At 40.8% G+C, this 15,333-nt stretch overlaps 1 protein-coding gene across 1 annotated transcript; it reads left to right on the top strand.

Annotated features, from left to right (window-relative positions):
• Nucleotides 1-894: 894 nt before the first annotated feature.
• Nucleotides 895-2,897, top strand: LOC106351462 (aldehyde oxidase GLOX-like). The gene has a single exon (XM_013791260.3). The coding sequence runs from the start codon at nt 1,048-1,050 to the stop codon at nt 2,692-2,694; it is 1,647 nt and encodes a 548-aa protein (XP_013646714.2). The 5' UTR covers nt 895-1,047; the 3' UTR covers nt 2,695-2,897.
• Nucleotides 2,898-15,333: the final 12,436 nt, after the last annotated feature.

Genomic DNA, 15,333 nt, shown 5'->3' with positions numbered 1-15,333 from the left:
TTTTAACGTTTGTTCTGTAATTTATAACAAGAAAAATAGCGACGCGCGACCAAAAATTTTTTACATGCAACGAACCACAAGAAATAAGTAAAAACGTAAGGGACTCTCTTACACATTTGTGCTGACTTCAAAGTAACGAACTCTTGTATAATTTATAGCTGTACGTTTGATGTCAACACATCTCTTTCATCATCATTCGTCCTTGAGATCTCCTGAACTAATTAACTCAATTAATCGATAATTATGAATGAAATCCCTCGAGCATAATGTAAATCCAATAATATAAAAAGTTCCTTCCACGAAAACTCATAACCTGTATGTATATCCAGCCGTATTAGTGATTAAAAGTATTTACAAACAAAGATGTATATGCATGCAACCATGCTCTATAGAATATTTTATGAAATCAAAAAGAAAGAACGAAGAATGATGATTATTTCAGTTACAAAAAAAAGAATGATGATTATTTTGTATTTTTGTGATACAGGTCATCCAAACCGTAAACATCCGACTAATATCGGAGATCATGTAAAAGAACCGGTTACTTAATCCCTTTCCAACGCTTTTGAACCCAAGAAACCGACCTTCCATATATAGAACTACTGAGTTAACACCGTCGGTTTAATGATGATTTTAGGGATTTTAACTAAATGGTTTATATTGTTTCCACAAATCTATCGATGACTAATATAGAGACATCAAAACATATCTAGTGAATACTTTCTTAAATTAGTTGTTTTAAAATTGTAGTATAGTACATAAATCGGCTGCCACGATATGTCAAAAGTTTCTTGTTAAGATAAGTTTCTAAAGATGCATATATATAAAAGGGTGACACAATACAAATACTTCAAGAAAAGCAAAAAGAAAAAGATTACGAAATCTCCACTTAATAATTGTACATTAGACTTTTCTCTTCTTTTTTTCGGAACTATCTTAATACATAGAATAACATTTAATAATGTCCCAACGTCCACTATATAAACGAACAACCACGATACATTTACACCACAACACACAACAACAAAAACACAAAGAAACCAGAAAATGGCAGCACGAGCCACAACGTTCTATGCTCTCTTACTAACCTCACTCCAACTCCTCCTAACATGCCAAGTGTCTTTCGCCGCGGGAGGAAAATGGAATCTCCTTCTCCCCAACGTCGGAATCTCAGCGATGCACATGCAGCTCCTCCGCAACGACCGTGTCGTAATGTTCGACCGAACCAACTTCGGCCCATCAAACATCTCTCTCCCGAACGGTAACTGCCGTAACAACCCACAAGACCCTATCTCCAAAATCGACTGCACAGCTCACTCCATCGAGTACGACGTTGCATCAAACACCATCCGTCCCTTAACAGTACAATCCAACACATGGTGCTCCTCCGGTTCGGTTAGACCGGACGGTGTTCTCGTTCAAACCGGTGGAGATCGGGACGGCGAGTTAAAAGCTAGAATCTTCTCCCCTTGTAAAGACAAACGATGCGACTGGATCGAGATTAACAACGGATTAACAAAGAGAAGATGGTACTCTTCTAATCATATCCTCCCCGACGGTAAACAAATCGTCATCGGAGGCCAAGGACAATTCAACTACGAGTTCTTCCCCAAAACGACATCTCCTAACGTTATCGCGTTACCGTTTTTGGCCGAGACTAACGATAGAGGAGAAGAGAATAATCTCTATCCTTACGTTTTTCTCAACACCGATGGTAGACTATTTATATTCGCTAATAACCGTGCGATATTACTAGACTATGTTAAAAACACGGTGGTGAAAACTTATCCGGCGATTCCCGGCGGTGATCCGAGGAGCTACCCGAGCACTGGCTCAGCCGTGTTACTACCGTTAAAGAATCTTGAAGCGGTTAAAATCGATGCGGAGGTTCTGGTGTGTGGAGGTGCACCTAAAGGATCGTACCTCCTCGCTTTCAGAAGGAAAACGTTCGTGAAAGCGCTTGATACGTGTGCGAGGATCAAGATTAACGACGAGAATCCACAATGGATGGTGGAGAAGATGCCACGTGCTAGAGTCATGGGAGACATGACGCTTTTGCCTAATGGAGATGTTTTGATTATCAACGGTGGTGCTTCTGGCTCAGCTGCATGGGAGCTTGGTCGTGAACCGGTTCTCGTACCGGATGTGTACCATCCCGAGAATCCGGTTAACTCGAGATTTGAGTCGCTTAACCCGACTACAATACCGAGAATGTATCACTCCACGGCGGTTCTTCTCCGTGACGGTAGAGTTCTCGTTGGAGGAAGCAATCCTCACGCGTTCTATAACTTCACCAATGTGCTTTTCCCGACGGAGCTAAGCTTGGAGGCTTTCTCTCCGGGTTACCTAGAACCGGAGTTTGCGAAACTTCGTCCAAAGATTCAGTCTCCTAAATCGCAAGTAATGATTACGTATAGGATGAACTTGAAGCTGAAGTTTAAGGTCGCAGGAGAAGTCAAGGGTCCGGTTAAAGTAACGATGGTGTTTCCGTCGTTCACGACGCATTCATTTTCGATGAATCAAAGGCTTTTGGTTTTGGATAACGTTACGTTTAAAAGATCTGGTAAATCGACGAACTATGAGGTTGAAGTGAAGACTCCAAGATCGGCGAATATAGCACTGCCTGGTTATTATATGGTGTTTGTTGTGAATCAAAACATACCAAGCGAAGGTATTTGGGTAAGGCTACAATAATTCATATATATTCATTCTTCTGTGTTTGTTTTACTTAATATAAAAAGGATGCCTCATTAATTATTTGAAGGCTTGTAAAGTTTTATTTGGATGAATTATTGTATTTGATTATTGACAAACAATTCAAATGAATTGTTTTTGTTGTGTGTTCTCTATTTGATGACAATCAATTAATTGGAAACTCAGTCCACTTTCATGTCTGATTATGGTTAGCAAAAAGTATCTTGTCGGTGCATATCATATTATCATTGTAAATTTCAGTTGTGCATGAATGAAATCGAAGAAGTACGTAGGTTAAATAGGAACATTTTGATAAGTACTGCTTAATTAACTTTGTTATCAATTAAATGTAAGCACGTTCTTAATTTATTATATACAACAACGAAGTCCTTCGCTAGATAAGAAAACGACATGGCAGTGAATGGTTAAAGAGGTTGGTTAATTGTTGGAGAGGATATCGATTTTAGTCAACAACAAAGATAAATGAGGAGGAATGGCTGAGAAATTTCTTCATATTGAAGTATGAGTACAAAGGCAGTAGGGATTAACAAAGAAAAAGCATGTAGCCGACGAATATTATTGCCAGTTTACAGTTGTTCTTCTTCCTTTTTTTCTTAACCATTCAATGTATATTTATTGAACTAGGCTTCTTTCTTGAAGAGTAGGTGTTAACATGTTCAAAACAAGAGTAGGCTTGCTCAAATGAGTTTATTGATCAAACATATAGAAAGGAAGTAGCTTGTAATGAGTTTTATTGAGCAAGATAATAATAATAGCTTAGATTGTCATCAATGTAAAAGAAATTTAGAAATTAAAATATATAAAATAAGTGCAAAAGGGTTAAACCCGGGTCTATTAAAGACACAGACCTTACCCCCGGGTGGGAGGTGCAACCCACGGATGGATCCTCTCCCGGATATTCAAATGGGCCGTAAACATGGACCCATATCCGCGTGGCCACATGTGGAGCTAATATTTTATATATATATATATTTTTTTTTAGTTGCAAAAAACAATATATATAAAATAGGAAAAATTGCCAAATATGACTCAAAACTTGATTTTAACCCCAAAAGTATCCCAAACTTGAATCAAATGCAAAAGTAACCTAAAAGGCTAGTGAAATTACAACCAGCCTCTTATGACCAAACAAAAAACCGGAAATTATTTTTACCAATATAACCCCGTTAAGTCTTCTGAGATTTTGTAAGTCTTCTAAGGTTCTGTAGGTCCTTCTGGACGACTTCCCTGGAAGTCTTCTCATACGGTAGATCTTAAAAATAATTAATAAATTTTGTAAAAAATATTTTGATAGAAGAAAAATTGAAATCATATAATTATAAACAGTTATAACTGATATAAATTAAAATACAATAATATTGAATTGTTTTCAACATAGATGAGTGAAAGTAGTGAGTCATGATATTCTTTGGTTTAGTATTTGGTAACATATGTTGTAGAATTGTTTGTATTCATAGGGTTTGTTTTTGGAAAGCTTAAATATATTTTTGAAAATTTAATTTTGAGCTATAAGTGTTTAGTTTTTGTATATTAAACAATTTTTAGGTTTAGTTTGATGTTAATGAAGTGTTTAGTTAGTTAATTACGTTCCGGTTAATAGTATTTACGTGGAAGACTTCCATGGAAGTCGTCCGTAGCAAACCGAACCTTTAATTTTACCAATATACATTAAATCTAACCGGATAATTTACCGGACATATAAATACTATTTTTTCACTTTTTGGTAAACTGCAAGAAAACCCTAGCGTCATTTCTCTCTGAGGCGATTGTGAAGGCGGACTCCCTTTTCCCGTCGAATCTCTATTCCCCTCGTTCTAACTGCCGGTAATCTCTCCTTTTGCGACGAATCTTTGTTTCTCCTTCATACCGAAGAGTTGATTAAACTAACCATCCCCTTCCTTTTTTTTCAGATCTGAAACCGCGTCTCGTTGAACTCCGCCGGTAAGTTCTCCCTCTTTTCTGTTGAGTTCAAATTTATTACTTAAGGCGTTTAGCCACCGTTAAACCCTAAAAAATGTAGTCTTAATTCTTTTTTCCCGTCGATTTTTGCAGATCTGTAACCGCTGGTGTCGTTGGCGACCATAGATTCTCCAACTGTAAGTCATCTATTTGTTTTCTACTTATTTCTCTTCAGATCTGCAAGAGGTCGGTTTTAGTAATCTTCTACTGGAAGGCTTTTACTTACAGTTAAGTCTTCTGAGAAGTTTGTTCTGTAAGACTTCCATCTTTGTTGAGCCGTAAAATATCTAAGTTGATATCTTTTATTTACTGCAGACTAGCGTGATCAACTTTGTTCGGAAGGACTTTGCTGAAATGTTTCTTAAATGGGAGTTCGATGTAGAGGATAAGGCCGCGGAGAATATAACTAAACTCATGTTTAATTCGAAACCTAAATTGAAGTTGATCATGGATTGTTGGGAAGTCACCAGGACTGACCCATAGGTAAATCCCCAGCTTGTTTATGTGAAGAAGGAAGAGAGTGGAAGCGAAGATAGTGGAGGAGAAGATAGTGGAAGACCTTGGAAGAAATCTCGTAAAGAGGCTCCTACAAAGGCTCGTAAAGAGGCTCCTACAATGGCAAGTAAAGAGGCTCCGACGGCTGTTGGTGGGATGACCAAAGAAAAGATTGAACAATGCTTCAAGGACCTAAGTGATGCCATGAGGGATGGGTTCGGGATGTGCCCTAGGGAGATCAAGTTTTTCGGGGAGAGGATGGAATCTGTGGAGAAGAAGGTGGGAATCACCAAAAAAGGACTGTATCTAATGATCATTAACTCACTACTTCAAATCCGCCTAAACGTCGCCATGAACTCGAGGTTAGTACCGAAAACTCTCCCAAAATCACAGAGCCGAGAATCACTAGACAAAGTGTTAGGAATCGAAAATGAAACTTGGATGTGCTTTGTCTCTTGTGTGTGCTTGGATGTACCATTTGTATGTCAGCACATTTGTGCTTTGTTTCTTGTGTGCGCTTCGAACTTTGCTTATGTATAGATTTTTGTTTCATGTGTTACTTGGATCTTGTTGGTTAATATTGTATAAAAATATATTATGAAGGCTTATTATTGACAATTTTTCTTGTACATCAAAATTGTAGAGTGAAAATGTGAATGGGGAGAAAGCGGGAAGAACAACACCCAAAAACCGAGTGAGACCACATAACCGAGTTCCTCTAGAGAGTTGAGTCTCATGATAGAAAATGTGCCAGAGAAAGCTCCTGAACCGATTACTGGCCCCAGCGTTGTTGTATTGGATAAACAAGTACCCACCGTTTCAGATGTACAGCAGGAGGAAGCCAGAAGGCAGACAAAGATGGATGCTGCTGTGGCATTTGCCCGGGAAAAGAGTGACCGAGTAAGGAAACTTGCTGCCTCACAACAATCTCCTTTTCAGGGTAACAGCACAGGCAAAGTGATCATTCCAAACACTAAGGTTGGCCAAGGCTATGATCTTTTTGCACCCGTTGACAAGAAGAAGATGAAGGTGCTCTTTGACTGGCTGAAACTTGATCCGTAAGTGACTTTTTCCTATAATTGCTTGCATTAGGCTACAAAAAATGATTTCTTATCTACTTTATGTGTTTGCATTTATTATAAAACACATATGGACAAAAAACCACGTAAATGTCCAAGTTTGTGATATCATGGCCTCCAAACCTCCTTATATTGACTCAATGACACCGTAAATTTCTAAACGCTACTTCACTTTAAATTTGCAGAACACTTACTTGTAACTCTTCTGAGAAGTCTTCTTGAGATGTCTTTCTGACTAGTATTGTTTTATATGCAACATAGGGATGCTTTCATCAATATATTAAGGCTGCAGTACCACAAGAATCCACATCATTTTAGGAGCGGCAGAATTTACTTTCTTGATCATGTTTTTTCTCGGATTTGGAGGGACAAGTACCCGGAATTTAAGAGCTCGGAGCCCGATCACAACGGTTGTAAGAAGAAGGCTCCCTGGCGGGGCGTGGGATTTTTATGCAGGCAAAGTACCAAAATTTTGCCAATCAAACAAGGTTTGGGGGGGGGGGGGGGTGGAGGTGGATGATATATACGCGCCAGTGAACTTCAAAAACACTCATTGGATTGCTATATGGATATTGATCCCTAAGAAGCACATAGTCATCTGGGACAGCATTGCCAAACATATTAGTGATGAAGAACTCGCTGAGGTAATGGAGCCTGATCAATGGATAATCCCTTATTTGCTTGTTGAGTGCGCCGGCTCTGGCGAACTTTGTGTCCAATATACTCTGAAGCCATTCACATATATGAGAGTGACAGCTGGAGTATCTCAGTGTCGAGCTGGTGATTGTGGCGTGTTCACTCTGATGTATATCGAATGTCATGCTCTTGGGATGTCATTTTCTCCAGCCTTTTCTAGTAGGAACGTGAAGGCTATCAGGGAGAAGATGGCAGTGGATATATTTCAAGAGGCCCCTGAATCCCATGACAAAGAGAACAACGACAATGATGAGAACGTGACAACTTATGAGCAGTGAACTTGATGCTTTTGTCTGTTTTTGTATGGTTTTGTAAGGTTTTGTATGATGTTTTAATCTACTGTAACATGGCCATGATAGGATATGCTTTTGTATGTATGCTATCCTCCTACCAAATTAGCATTTTTTAGGAAATTAGTTTGGTTGTGTACTAACTATACCCTCTCGGTTAATCTAATCTCAGATGTTATCTTTTAAGTTGCAATTTCAATTTAGTCATAACACAAATTCATAACACATAAATTCATAACACAAAGTCATAACACATAAATTCATAACACATAAAACAAATAGATTGATAAGGAGACACCAGAGAAGTCTTCGGGACGACATAACAACCTGGACGACATAAACGGAAGTCGTCCAGTAGACTGTCGAGAAGGTCTTCCACGTCAGTTCTTGCATTGTGGATGCGTATGGCCAGTTTGTTTGCAGTTTGAGCATCTATAAACCGTGTGTTGCTTCTGGGGCATGCGTCATCTCATCCTTGATTGCTCCAACCAAGATTGCCATCTTGATTTCTTCGTTGTCCTCGGACCACGTTTTACTTCCGGAAGAAAGCATGTGTGTACCTCAACTTGTTGTCCAACACAAGGATATATATTATGTGAGTATCCTGCAAACAAATAATCCTTTGAGTGGAGCGGACAGACAAGTGTGGAGACATTCAAACCAGCATATGTTCCAGCTGCTATAGCATGAGAGAGGGTATTTTCTAGATTGCATAGACACCATAATCATACTTTCCATGTTCCAAATCAACAACACAATCCATTTTGCCACATGTTACAAAGAATCGCCATCCATCAATTGGTTGGACAAACATTGAATTCCCTATCTCCGAATGAACATCAAGTAAGTATTCAACTCCCCGACTGATGCAGCGACATCATTATCTTTAACGGCAACTTGAACATTCAAACTCGTTTCCTTATGATTTTGGTTTTTATGATATTTCCTTTTATTATTAGTTTTGGGCTTTTTAATTAGTATGACGGTTTATAATATCCTTATCCTTATGGGATTTGTCCAAACGGATGGATATATAAACAGAGCTTTATGTTTCTTATTAAACATGTTTTGATTTATAAAGAAGAGCATTGCTTTTATCCCTTGTTCGATTCGATTCAATTCATCAAACAGGAAGTTGGTCTCAAGAAGCTATCGAAAGAAACTCTTGATCGATCCAAGAACAGGTCTCGGGGAACCCTAAATTCTTAGATCGACCGTTCACCCATTCGTACGCTGCGCCAGGTTGGTCTCAGAGCTCTGCTACGCTCCGAATCCTTCTCAGCCCGCTACAATGGTTCGTAAGACTCGTGCTCAGCAATACGCTGATGACGATGACACCCCTGCTACCCAACAATCCATCAACGATCTTCAGGCACAAGTCACGGCTCTGGTAACTGCTGTTGCTAACCTAACAGCGCAACTAACAGTCCCTGCCGCACGTCATGATCATCGCGATCACGACGACCAAGTCTCCGTCCATAACGACTCAGAAAACAACGACAATCCGTATGCTCCTCTCCGCCAGCAGAACGCACGCCACCGCGAGGATACTAATGATGACTTAAGTTCAGACGACGACAAAGATGATTCTTCCTGGAAATCATGCTTTAAACTTGAGATACCCCTTTTCAATGGTTCAACGGTTGCAGAAGACTTACTCGGCTGGTTCGTGACTGTTGAAGAGATACTGGAATTGAAAAACATACCACGGGACCAATGTGTTCCACTTATTGCAATCAGATTCCGTGATAGGGCTGCCTCATGGTGGTATCAAAACAAGACCAGACGAGCTCGTTCCGAGAAAACAAAGATTCACACTTGGGGTAAGCTCAAGCGCGAGATGCAAAATTTTTTTTTGCCATATAACTATGAGCAATTGATGTTTCAGAAATTCCAAAACCTACGGCAAGGTACGCGTTCAATCGATGACTATGCGACAGACTTCTTTAAGATGATCAACAGTGTGGAACTTTGAGTCACTGAGCCGCAGTTGGTTATGAGGTTTATTGGAGGCTTACGACAGCAGATTCAATTCACATGGAATTTATTCAGACCTCAAAAAATCTCTGAAGCTCATCAGCAAGCACTCATAGTCGAACCACAAACCCGTACTGGGTTCTCAGCTTGGGGTTCTGGCAGACAAACACGTTCACCGTCAACAACTCCAGCGTCCTCGTCCACGCCTAGCGATGCGACAACACCAAAAACAGAAACAGCTATTATTCATGTTGACACTCAGTGACAGACACGGCTAGGAGGGTTTCGCTGCTACTCTTGTGGCGAAACGGGACATCGCCAATCGGCTTGTCCAAATCAGGCTCGCCGTGGACTTCTTCTCGACGAACAACCAGACGATGACAATAACCCCATTTACGACGATGAAGAAGCTGTTGAAGAACTCGGCGCCGACACGGGCACTTCACTTATGCTTCGCCGATCATGTTTAGCTCCGCATGGTTCACCCCGAAACCCACAACGAAACAATCTGTTTCATTCAAAGTGCACCATCGGTCTTCAACTTTATTATTGATTCAGGAAGTTCTGAGAATGTAATGTCCTCTGATGCAGTCAAGAAACTCTCTCTTCCCGATGAACCGCACCCCACTCCTTACAAACTCGCTTGGTTAGAACAGAACAACGACTTCTCGGTGACTCGCCGCACCATGGTATTCTTTTCTATTGGAGACTCATGCCATGATAAGACTTACTGCGACATCGTTCCTATGGATGCTTGCCATCTACTACTAGGTCGTCCCTGGGAATACGATCGTCATGTTCTTCATGATGGGTTCTTAAACAACCGCAACTTTGTGCTCAAACCTTCCCCACCTGCCTCCCTCTCAACGACACCTGCATCTCTCACTACTCCAACCGCCCCGGTGCTTCTTCTCCAACGGGCCCCCTTTGAAGCTCTCATGAAGGATACAAGACTTGTCCTGATGTTACTTCTAACACCGGTTTCTTCTACCACTCCTCGACACAACCGCAACTGACTAAGCTCCTTTTGGAGTTTGAAGATGTCTTTCCTAAAGAACTTCCATCGGGTCTCCCTCTGCTCAGAGACATACAACACCGCATCGATTTGGTTCCCGACGCCGTGCTACCGAATTGTTCTCACTATCACATGAGTCCTGCAGAGCATGAAGAACTTCGTCGTTAAGTTGAAGATCTTGTCTCTAAAGGCTACCTACGCGAAATCTTGAGTCCATGTGCCGTTCCTGCTTTACTCATCCCAAAGAAAGATAGAACTTGGCGAATGTGCATTGATAGCAGAGTTATGAATAAAATTACGGTTCGATATCGCTTCCCAATTCCTCGTATTGACGAACTATTGGACCAAATCGGTTCAGCTTCAATCTTCTCCGAGTTGGATTTGCGCAGCGGCTATCACCAAATTAGTATTAACCCAGGTGATGAATGGAAGACAGGTTCAAAACACGTGAAGGTCTTTTTGAATGGTTAGTAATGCCTTTCGGATTGTCTAACGCACCTAGTACGTTCATGCGTGTCATGAATCAAGATTTGTGGCCCTTCATTGGAAAATTTGTGGTAGTTTATTTCAATGATATTCTCATCTTCAGTACAGCCCTGGCCGAACATATTGATCACTTGTGTGATGTTCTCACCGTGCTACGCCGCGACCGGTTCTATGCGACCCAGAAAAAGTGTGCCTTCGGAGTCACTGAGGTGCAATTTTTGGGTTACATTGTCTCTTCTCAAGGGTTATCGGTGGATCCTGGAAAGGATGAAGCTATACGAACGTGGCCAATTCCAACAACAATCACGGAAACACGCAGCTTTCATGGCCTCGCCTCGTTCTATCGACGTTTCGTCTCTCAATTCAGTAGTCTTATGTCTCCGATTACAGACTGCATACGCGAAGGGAAATTCTCGTGAACCCCAGACGCGGATCGCGCTTTCCATATAATTAAAGATAAGCTTTGTACGACACCAATCTTAGCTCTGCCGAACTTCAATTCCGTCTTTGAACTACACACAGACGCTTCTAAAACTGGTATTGGTGCAGTTTTATATCAACACAATCGACCTATTTCTTTCTTTAGTGAGAAATTATCAAACTCCCGTCTCCGCTACATAACCTATGACGTTGAGTTTTATGCCATTATCCAAGCAATCAAGCACCAGCGCCACTACCTTTTTCACCGAGAATTTGTTCTCTACACTGACCACAATGCTTTGAAACACCTCCATACACAGGTCAAGGTTTCGTCGCGTCACGCCTCCTGGATCGCCTACCTTCAGCAATTTACGTTTGTTATTAAGCACACCTCGGGTCTCTCCAACCGAGTTGCGGACGCTTTGAGCAGACGCCATTCTGTTCTTACCACAATGCACAGGACGGTCCCTGGTTTTAGTACATTTGTTGACCTCTACGCCTCGGATCCTTTCTTTGGCCGGGTCTTTGCTGACACCACATAAGGTCTCCCTTCTCCTTATACTCTTTGCAACGGGTTCTTGTTCCGGGACAATAGGCTGTGCATTCTTGAATGCAGCTTGCGCCTTAAGTTGATTACGGAGATACATCAAGAGGGTCACATTGGTCGCGATAGGACGTTGCATCTCTTATCCACATCCTACTTCTGGCCGACGTTACGGCATGATGTCGAGCGGTTTGTTGAACGGTGCATTATTTGTCAACAGTCTAAGGGTTCTACATCCAATGCGGGTTTGTATATGCCCTTACCTATCCCAACTCAACCTTGGACAGATATCAGTATGGATTTTGTGGTCGGACTTCCAAGAACTCAGCGAGGATTCGATTCTATTTTCGTTGTTGTTGATAGATTCTAAAAAATGGTTCACTTCATACCTTGTAAGAAGACTACAGATGCTCTTCAAGTCGCTATCCTCTTCTTTCGCGAGGTCTATAAGTTACATGGGCTTCCGTCTTCTATCGTCTCAGATTGACATTCTCGTTTTCTTGGTCATTTTTGGCGTTCCTTTTGGAAGCTTCTTAATACCAGTTTGGATATGAGTTATGCTTATCATCCCCAATCTGATGGTCAGACCAAGGTCACCAATCGTTCGCTAGGTAATCTTTTACGTTGCTTGGTCGGAGATGCGGTGAAAACATGGGACTCTCGCCTTCCACAGGCTGAATTCGCGCACAATCGAACGGTCAATCGTAGTTCGGGTTTCTCTCCTTTTCACGTCGTTTATGGCATCTTGCCTCGTGTACCGGTTGATCTATCTACTCTCCCCGATTGTTCTCGTCATCATAGTGATGATTCCACTTTCGTTGACGACATCCTTGAAGTTCATGCTCAAACTACTCAGCGTTTGGAAGCATCCTCCTCTAAATACAAAACAGCTGCGGACGCTTCTCGTCGCCGTCTGATCTTCGATGCTGGTGATACGGTTTGGGTCCATCTTACACGAGATCACATGCCAGCTCGTGCTTATAATAAGCTCAAGTCCAAGAAAATAGGTCCAGTTCGTGTCATCTCCAAGAGCAATGACAATGTTTACCATCTCGAGCTCCCGTCTGACATCACCACTTCTGATGTCTTTAATATCCGGTACCTGTCTCCATACAAGTCACCCACGTCCCATCTGATTCGTGGTCGAATCCTACTCACCCCGGGGGACCTGATGCAGCGGCAACTTGAACATTCAAACTCGTTGCCTTATGATTTTGGTCTTTATGATATTTCTTTTATTATTAGTTTTGGAGTTTTTAATTAGTATGATGGTTTATAATATCCTTATCCTTATGGGATTTGTCCAAACGGATGGATATATAAACAGAGCTTTATGTTTCTTATTAAACACGTTTTGATTTATAAAGAAGAGCTTTGCTTTTATCCCTTGTTCGATTTGATTCAATTCATAAAACATGAAGTTGGTCTCAAGAAGCTATCGAAAGAAACTCTTGATCGATCCAAGAACAGGTCTCGAGGAACCCTAAATTCTTAGATCGACCGTTCACCCATTCGTACGCTGCGCCACCGACTATGTTGATTTGTGAGACTCAAAGCATCTTCTCTCTTTTTTCAATACCACCTTCCTAGCTTCTCCCTTATGAACTCCAATAGGAATTGAACATGAAATCCTCTTTCTCGCTTCATCGCAGAATTAATAGATTCAGCGATGTTGCTGGTTTTTAAGTTGTACATGTCTCCCTGACAATGAACCCTTGACCATAGGGTCACGTCGGCATCCACCAAATCCTTTGCAAGTTCCGGGTTTGCACTCTGAATCTCATTTATGTACTGGTCAACATCGTGAACTGTATAAGCATAAACATCACCTTTGACCAAATACAAGAGATGCTTCCCTTTATACTTTTGGACAATGTTCTGTTGTAGGTGATAATAACATTTTCCTCGGGTTGCCCAAGGGAACACCTTATCACACACATTTTTAATGCTCGTGTGCCGGTCGGAGACTATCACCAGAGGATACTGATTAGATATACAGCTCGCCAATTTTGTGAAAAACCATTCCCAAGAGTCATCATTTTCACCATCTACGATTCCAAAAACCAATGGAAATATCTGAAAATTACCATCGTGTGCGGCTGCAACTAGCATAACACCTTCATACTTCCCACTAAGGTGAGTCTCATCCACCACGATGACCCTTCTCTGATAATGAAAACCGTGAATGGAAGCTCCAAAAGAGAGAAAATAGATACTTAAATCTATTCAGAGAATCAAGTTCTAGACCAGTGATAGAACCCACATTTGCTAACTTGATTTGCTCCAAATATGAATCAAGTCGCTCATACCCACTTTCTGATGATCCTCTCACCAATTCTTACGCATATAGAAGTGCTCTGTATGAAGTGGTGTAATCAAGTGTCTTTCCAAACATGTTCTTCATAGCATCTTTGATATGATGCGAATTCAACCCATCAATGATTCTAACGCGATCTATGAAAAGGCTAGCAATATACTTCACAGTATTTCCGCTGAGCCAGTCGGTCCGACACAGAATTGTATGATTTTCCACATACTTGGTTACCCAAAACATGATCTTTCATCCACAACCATTGACCCGACATCTAGCCACAAGTAGATTTTTTTGTTGACTTGTATATTTGGTAGGAGAACCTACACTTCACCGCTGTCAACCGCAACTCTGAAATCAGTGCAGCCCTACTAACAAAACTCTGGTTGACATAGATACTGCTCGCATTCGAGCTTCCTCCTTCACTACCATATGTCCTTTTGAAATCTTCAAAACACATATCATCTTCTTCTTTCCCATCCTTATCTTTAACGTTTCCATACTCACTGTAATCCTCACCATCATCAACCGGTTCAGAAATATCAGGGATATCAGCATCCTCCTCCCCATCATCATTCTCCCCATCATCATTTTCATCTTCATTCCCTTCATCATCTTCATCCTATTTATCATCTTCATCCCCTTCATCTGAAACCGTTCTCATCTTTCTAAGGTTTGATACACAAAGACGTACTTCATGCGTTTTAGTTATCTCGAACAAGTTTTGAACTTGTATATCACTTGTAACATGAATATGAGAGGTGTCTGGAGCCATTTGTTGCATCATTGCTTCTGGTAATAAGTAGGTTAACTCCACATCCTCTGTCTTCATGTCAAGGTTATAATCTTCTTGGGCACTTTCAACAAGTCCAGCATGTGTCGAGCCTTCACTCAAAAAGAACACTCTTGCTCATTTGGAATGATCAACCACAAAATTCCAAGAGTCATCTTTCAACAATCATTCTCCATACACTACAGGTAACTGACGCATCATCTGCACAATTCAAATTAACACACATTAGCAAACATAGAACATCAACTTCAATTTAAGAGAAAATGAAAGTTTATTAAACGTAGACGACTTCCATAGAAGTCTTCTGGAAGACGTCCTGGAAGTCGTCCATTAGGTCATTTTTACAATTGAAAATATTCAAAACAAAATCAAAAATATCGTAGACGACTTCCAGATAAGTCGTCTAGGAAAAAAAGTTAGTTATGCATTTGACCGGATTGTGTCAGAACTTTGACTTTCTGTAGCGGAAAAATAAAAATTAAATATTTATTTTTTCTGAAACAACTTCCATGTAAGTCGTTTCAGGTTACTTTTGCAATTGGAAAATAAAACT

Source organism: Brassica napus, chromosome C5 (genome assembly GCF_020379485.1).
Source record: "Brassica napus cultivar Da-Ae chromosome C5, Da-Ae, whole genome shotgun sequence".
Taxonomy (NCBI): domain Eukaryota; kingdom Viridiplantae; phylum Streptophyta; class Magnoliopsida; order Brassicales; family Brassicaceae; genus Brassica; species Brassica napus.
Note: the sequence above shows the minus strand (reverse complement) of the source record. Positions and strands in the feature narration are given on the sequence as shown.